Source organism: Cynara cardunculus (genome assembly GCF_001531365.2).
Source record: "Cynara cardunculus var. scolymus isolate 2C chromosome LG 10, CcrdV1, whole genome shotgun sequence".
Classification (NCBI taxonomy): Eukaryota; Viridiplantae; Streptophyta; class Magnoliopsida; order Asterales; family Asteraceae; genus Cynara; species Cynara cardunculus.
Genome location: NC_037537.1, coordinates 14,461,623 through 14,468,910, shown reverse-complemented (window position 1 = coordinate 14,468,910; position 7,288 = coordinate 14,461,623). Strand labels below are relative to the sequence as shown.

The 7,288-nt window shown below is 37.8% G+C and overlaps 1 protein-coding gene across 1 annotated transcript; it reads right to left on the bottom strand.

Moving 5' to 3' along the window:
• Nucleotides 1-2,697: 2,697 nt before the first annotated feature.
• Nucleotides 2,698-6,420, bottom strand: LOC112519706 (kxDL motif-containing protein 1). The gene is made up of 3 exons (XM_025127942.1): nt 6,204-6,420; nt 5,576-5,728; nt 2,698-3,001 (listed from the first exon to the last, which is right to left on the bottom strand). The coding sequence occupies exons 1-3, from the start codon at nt 6,308-6,310 to the stop codon at nt 2,899-2,901; spliced, it is 363 nt and encodes a 120-aa protein (XP_024983710.1). The 5' UTR covers nt 6,311-6,420; the 3' UTR covers nt 2,698-2,898.
• Between the last annotated feature and the right edge of the window lie 868 nt (nt 6,421-7,288).

Genomic DNA, 7,288 nt, shown 5'->3' with positions numbered 1-7,288 from the left:
AAGTTGTTCTCGCATTTTCGTAAATCACAGGGGTTCTCGTTTGAACCCTTCCCTATATATATATATATATATATATATAGAGTACGTGCTCTATAAAAACTTATCTCTTATCTAATTTTAATACAATTTCTTTAGTAAAACTATCTCAATACTTTCAGCCTTTCGTTTCCTACGTTTCCTAGTTTTCGTTGGTGCAAATCCGTTGTTAACGGTAGTCGTTTGCACAAGTGAATAACCTGTGATTCACTGAGGAATCAAGAAGTAGCGATGGTGATTAATTTTCAAGGAGGACATAATCATATTGTGTACGGGAAGACTAGGAAGAACGAGGGACGAAAATCGCAACAATGGTATCAGAGCCAATGGGCTCGGCCTGGACGAGATCAAACAGGATCAAGACTGAGGAGAAAACGAAGTCTTATCTGCATGAAGAAGATACAAGAAATCCGTAAAAGAATCGAGGCGCTGGAACTTCAAGAGAATCGGATGGAGACCCACGACGAGAGGAAGAAGAAGCCAAGGTGTTACAGGTGTGGCGACAAAGGCCATTTCGCCTGGAATTGTCCACAAACCAGGAACCGCAAAACCAATGAAAAATTGGTTACAGGAAAATCCGAGACTGAGGCAGCACATCAGAAACCAGTGTTACGAGAACTCGAACATCTTGGACCCTACACGCAAGTCTACAGGGAGAGGATCGTTCTCTCAGGAGACTACTTGGTGACGGGAACAGACTACGGTTCATGGAATAGCATATGGTACGTAAACAATACAATTCCAAAACACATGACACTGTTCAAAATTTTGTTTGTCGTTATGAGAGAATGCTTTGTTATTGATGAAACGGCATGCAAACCAAATCCTCTTTATATTTATGGAATTGGTGAGATTGAATTGACTACAAGCGAAAGGACGTATGCGGTACCTTATGTTTCTTATGTATCGGAAATTAACATTAACGTCCTAAGCATGAGTCAATTAATCCTCCAAGGTTTTGAAATCGAGATAAACGGGTCACAAAGTAGCATCACACATATGTGCCAAGTTGAAGGAAAAGAGATCAAGAAAGTCTGAAGGCGTGAAGGCAAGCCTAGACACACCACAACCATCAAATCATATGGAGATCGTCTCAACCGAAGATTCTGAAGGAATCGAGATTGATGGCAAACTAGTGTCACTAAAGGTAGACACCTTTCATGACTTTGTTCGTTTTCTGAAAATGGTAAACACGGTCAAGATAGACTACAAGAACAAAGACCTTTTTGTCAAAAGATTCGATACGATGATCATTTGGTTTCACAAAGTCCTAATGGGAAAGGACTTGGAAGAACAAATGCCACCGAAGTTGGCCGGTTTGACAGTTCGTTTGTTCGAGTTATATAAGTTGATTAATAGCATGGAAGGATACGACACGGTAACTATGGAATGCACATGGGATGAAGTTGCAATGAGCTTCGCCTATCCAGAGGACTACAAGCTGAACTTTAAGGTGTTGTATGAACTCTATCTGCTGCAAACTCAATTTTTCTATGACTTGGCTAAAGATGTTATTAATGTTGGAGGAACCAACAAATGGCGTATAGATTACATCAGAGCAGTCAATGAAGTTTAGATAACGTTTGAAGGTAACAAAATTGGAACAAGTGAAACTGAAGAACGAAGCGATGAGGAAGATCCAGTCGAAGAAGAAAGTAAAGATGAGGATCCAAGTACTATGAAATATTGTTCGGGTGACACATATGGCAGCAACTATATCATCATTTGAATCAAAGCTGGAAGACTTAACCGATATATCTTTTAGGGGGGAAAATTTGGACCTTAAAAGATAAATTCGGTTAATTAAATATTCAAGGTCTTAATTAGATATTATTAGATTAATATGTTTTATTATTGTTAAATTATGTAGTGGGATGCAACGGTTATCAAGATTAAACTGCATATAAGAAGTTAAGTGTCTAGATACATTGTATGCGATTGGGGGTGTGATAACCGAACCATCATGATGGTTCGGTGGTGTCTGTTCGCTGCATATATATATATATATATATATATATATAGTATGTGCTCTGTAAAAACTTATCTCTTATCTAATCTTAATCCTTGTATTTCTTTAGTAAAACTATCTCAATACTTTCAGCCTTTCGTTTCCTATGTTTCCTAGTTTTCGTTGGTGCAAATCTGTTGTTGACGGTAGTCGTTTGCACAAGTGAATAACCTATGATTCACTGAGGAATCAAGAAGTAGCGATGGTGATTAATGGTCAAGGAAGACAGAACCATATTGTGTACGTGAAGATTAGGAAGAACGAGGGACGAAAATAGCAACAAGTTGTTTATTTTCTAAATTGTTATTCAAGATTTGTGCAATTATAGAAAATCCAGATATGCCAAACAAGTTTACATATATTTTTCAACTTGATATTAATATGAAAATTAGTAGTCCTCAAAAAGTAGGTCTTTTGTTGAAGAAATATAAAAGTCAAAATAAAGAAAGTAAAAATGTTGTTTTTTTCTCTTATTAAGATGTGATTGAATTTACAATTTAGGAGTTGTCTGGCAGTTGATTATTTCCCCTTCTATCATTCACTGTCTTGTAGGAAAAATCAACATCATCCATCATTCACTGTCTTGTAGGAAAAATCAACATCCTCCACATGTACACATAATATTCATAGCCGCAACAACCACCAAACCAAACCAAACCAAACCAATTATGTGTTGTTTCACAATGTAAAACAAAAAAGTACACATGTCCGAATGTAATTGTCAAATGTTATATCGTTTCTATGATATCTTATCTTTACATACTTTGGCAAAACAGAGCCTCTTCCGTATTAGGAAAAGTCAAAAGAAAGTCAACTTTTTGTCAATTAGAAGAATGAAGGTAGATGCAGTTTCATTACTGAGCAATTTCTAGATCTGGCCTTCTATCAAGAGCTTCAATTGTTGAGTCATCTGGGAAAGCATCAGGATATGTAGCTTTGATCTTTGCTTTTAGACTCCTGAAACAAAACCATATGACTGTTTCAGAACACTGCAAATCTGGCCTTTAACCAAATGAAACAATCCCAATATACCCCCATAGGATGTATGCAAACCTGTCCTCTCTACCCAAAAAAAAGTAGAACGGTTGTTTCCCCCTGGCTTGCTTGAGAAAAAGGTACTTAATACAAGGTTTGCAAATAGAATCAGAGTGTTGGAGTGTGAGGAAGTGGTAATCAAAATTAAACTATCCCTCAAACAATAGGCATATCTAGTATGGTACAAAATTACAAAACTAAAGAAAATGTTTCATATTGTAAAAATTATTAAGCTATAAAATTCATGGAACCATACAACTGGAAACAGGTTATTCAACATTTAAGTGCCAAGACTAAGGGGGTGTTTGGTTCATAGAATGGAATTTGATGGAATTGGAATCCATCAAACGAATTTGACTTTGAAGGAATTGGAATGAAATTTGATGGAATTTGACCATGCGTTTGGTTGGTAGGAATTGGAATGAAATATCTCAATAGAATTGGAACAATCATCTTTGTATGGACTATCCCATCCATCGCTCCGTTCACACCCTACCAGCCACCATGTCACTGATATCGTCGTCACAACTATCACCCGCCCTGCCCCCACCACTTCTGCCCTACCGTGCTCCATAGGTGGGGATTGTTGCGGGCAGGCAGGGGTGGGGCGAGGCAGTGGGGGTGAAGCCAGAGTGGGGCAATAGGTGGCAGTGTGATAGTTGTGATGACTACAGTAGTAGGATGGTGGTTAGTGATGGGTTAGAGTAGGGTAAGATAGGGTGGGGGCCAAGCAGAACGGTGGGGTGGGTAGGGGTAGGTGGCGGGGTGGTAGCTGTGATGATGCTAGTGGTGGGATAGTAGTCGGGTGGCTAGGGCCAGGGAGTGGGTGGGTATGACGACAATAATAGTGGCATGGTGTTTAGTGGTGGGTTGGGGTAGGGTGGGGTGCGGGTGAATGGCGGTTGTGAAGGCGACAATAGTAGTGTGGGGGTGAAAGGTTATGTTAAGGGCCGCATGGACGGGGAGGTGGGGATCAATGACAGCTGTGACGATGATAGTGGTGGGATGATGGTCAGGGTGATTGGGAGTGGGTGGGTATGATGACGACAGCAGTGACATAGTGGCTAGTGGTGGTTAGGGTAGGGTGCGATAGGGTGAGTGGCAGTTGCGACGACGACAATAATGTTGCGGTGGTGGGGGTTAGGTTAGGGGTGTGACAGTAACGTTAGTAGCATAGTCGTAGTAGGGATGTGCAGTGAGTGACCGGAGGGTGGGTGGGTGTGATGACAACAGTAGTGGCATAGTGGTTAGGGTGGGTGGCAGCGACATTAGTGGTGGGGGTTAAGGGTGGGGCATCATGAACAATAGTAGCATGATCGTGGTGGGTGGTGATGGAATTCAATTCATTCCATTATGCCAAGGAATGATGAATTCATTAACTTGTGRAATTCAATGGAATTTGAAGGATTCCATCCATTTCAAGAAATGAACCAAACAAAGGAATTGGAATTTGGTCAAAGRAATTTRTCATTCCAATTCCATCAAATTCCTTCGAATTCTGCGAACCAAACGGCCCCTAAGGGCTTGCTTGGTTCACGGAATGATTAATTCCTTTGACCAGATTCCAATTCCTTTCTTTGGTTCACCCCAGCCACCCTCCCCTCCCCACCCCATGCCAAATTTACATGTGTTTAGGGTATTTTATCAACGTGTGTAAAACTATAGCCGAAATTATTTAGGTTCAAACCATTAATTATTTGGTTTTAGGTTCAAATCATTAATGGTTTAGGTTTAGTTTCATATTGTTAATCGTTTTAGGTTTAGCTCATTTTTGTTCTTTAACATATATTATCTGTTATCTCATTTATGCAATGCAATCAATAGTTTTGGATGTAGCAGTGCCTCCAAAAAGATTGGAACGTCCCTGCCCACAACCGACGGATTTAGGAATTCAAATCCAAATTCCATGGATTTCAATTTGTTTCATTGCATCGCTACCCCGCCTCTTTCATCAAATCTTCCCTAATCTCTCCACCGCCTCCATATCTTACAGAAACAAAGAAACTATTTATTAAAACAAAAAGAAGTATAGATATAAATCCTTTTCTATACAAAATAAAAACGATTGGGCGTGCATTACACAAGTTAAGGAATAGAATTCAAATAGTTATGGACCACGAAAAAAGAAAGTGAAGTCTAGTCTTTCAGAAATTTCTGTGCTTAATTTACTTATCTATAATTTTCTGTGGACCTCAAATAATTACTTAAGGGATTTCATAACTATCTGTACCCATATCTTTATGAAAGCCAAAGTTATTATGCACATGAAAACATCAAGAAACACATTTATATGCTCCCTTTGCTCTAAGATATGTATTTCATTTGACTTAAGCATCATGTTTCCTGGCCTAAACTTAAACCCCTAAGCTTGATTTTACAGATTTAAAACTTGACACATCCATGCAAAGCATCACAGAACACTTATTATGCAATAAAGCAAAAGGAATTCCAGCAAAATCAACGCAAACACAACTGACAGAGTGCAAGCCAACCAACCTGAGCTTTAGAAATATATAATCAAGGTCCGATTTCATGGACTTTAAGAGGCGTGTGTTTTTAGAAAGATCACTGGACACCTCAGCAAAACAATTCTCTGAATAGTCATTAAAATGAGAAAGAACTGCATTACTGTCCTGCAGACGCCCCAATCTGCAATTATGTCACAAACACGACATATAAATTAACAGAAGATCAGTTGTCTTACCAAACATGTATTTGAAATCCATTTGTTTTCATCATTTTCCGATTCCCCCCTTTGTTTCTCACCACATCAAGTAAAAAAAAAACCACACAAAGATGGGATCCACAAAGTAAAGAAATAAAGAATTGGCATCAGTATGCATATGCCCAAAATTATGGATTATCCTCATTGGACAATAATCTTTAAGCATCAACAAGGCAAACACCCTCAACTGGTTGAAGATGGGACATCTAATTGTTAAAAACAATACCCATCTCTTAGATTCAAGAATCCCATATACCACAATGTTGATCATAGACTTGAGAAATACAAAACGACCAATTTTCTAACAAATATCAACTCGCATAGATAAAGGCAAGAATTAAGATAAACATAGACATATGATTCTGCATAGAAAGGAAAGAAAAAGAAAAGGAGCGTTACATAATGTGCTGTAATTGCTTCAAAGAATCCAAATCCTGTTGATGAATTAGGGTTTTGAACTCGTGGGAAACCTCTTCGGATGCGGCTGTAATCGCTTGTTTCTCCATTTCTACGGTATCCTCCTTATTTTTGGATCGACTTGTAAAATGTTTTCCATTTTCCTTTCCGTTTTAAGGTTGTCTTTCATGTATATTAATTAAATCTCTTTTCTATGAATGAACTCGATTATCTAGTTATAATTGTTTTTTAAATGGAGTATTATTAAGCTTCGAAGAATATTCTTTTTCTTACTCTCTACTTCTGTCATTGTTGATTTCATGTTCTTGATGAGATTTTGTTTAGTTGATTGAATCTGGGAATGTCCGACGAGTCGTCGTCGATTAGAAAATTAGATTAGGTTTAGTTAAAACTTAAAAGAAAAAATATAGTATATTAATTAAAATATCAGGTCATCGAATGGGTCGGAGGGAAGTAGGATACCAACTCGACCCTACTTAGTTGTCATAACCTGGATTTCAAACAACATTGGTTGAGGTAACCTTTATGTGATTATATGTGAATACGTGATAATGTGCATGGGAAATATATATGTGTGAATGTGATTCTGTGCATACATGAGAAGATGTTAATACGTGATAATGTGCATGGGAAATATATATGTGTGAATGTGATTCTGTGCATGCATGAGAAGATGTTAAAATATGTGTGTGCACGTAAGATGATATGCATACATGAGGAAATATTATTAAATATGAAGGTATGCAACCTTCGTGGTTAAGAAAAGAGATTTAAATATCAATAACTCCCACACCGCCTTGGTTAAAATATATAAAGAAGATAAAATAAGTCTTATCTTACTTTTTGAAAGAGAGCTTGGAAAGAAGGAAAATTGTGTGTGTGTGTGTGTGTGGCGGTAGAAGTATTTTTGAAAAGAAATTCTGCTTAAAAGAGATTTGAGGAATATGTGTTTACTAGAAGTTGTTGTGTGATTTAACTTTCAAACCTGTGCTTATAAAGGTGAGTTTTTGATACTAAACCCTTTAAATGATGTTATTTGAAATATGTGGTTTTGATAAGTGATTTAA

Excerpts from the sequence above, each read along its gene's own strand:
- LOC112519706 (XM_025127942.1), bottom strand. The coding sequence starts at position 6,310 with ATGGAGAAACAAGCGATTACAGCCGCATCCGAAGAGGTTTCCCACGAG. Across the intron at positions 5,729-6,203 it reads AAGCAATTACAGCACATTAT|ATTGGGGCGTCTGCAGGACA; the intron begins GTAACGCTCCTT and ends ACATAATTGCAG. Across the intron at positions 3,002-5,575 it reads TATATATTTCTAAAGCTCAG|GAGTCTAAAAGCAAAGATCA; the intron begins GTTGGTTGGCTT and ends GTTTTGTTTCAG.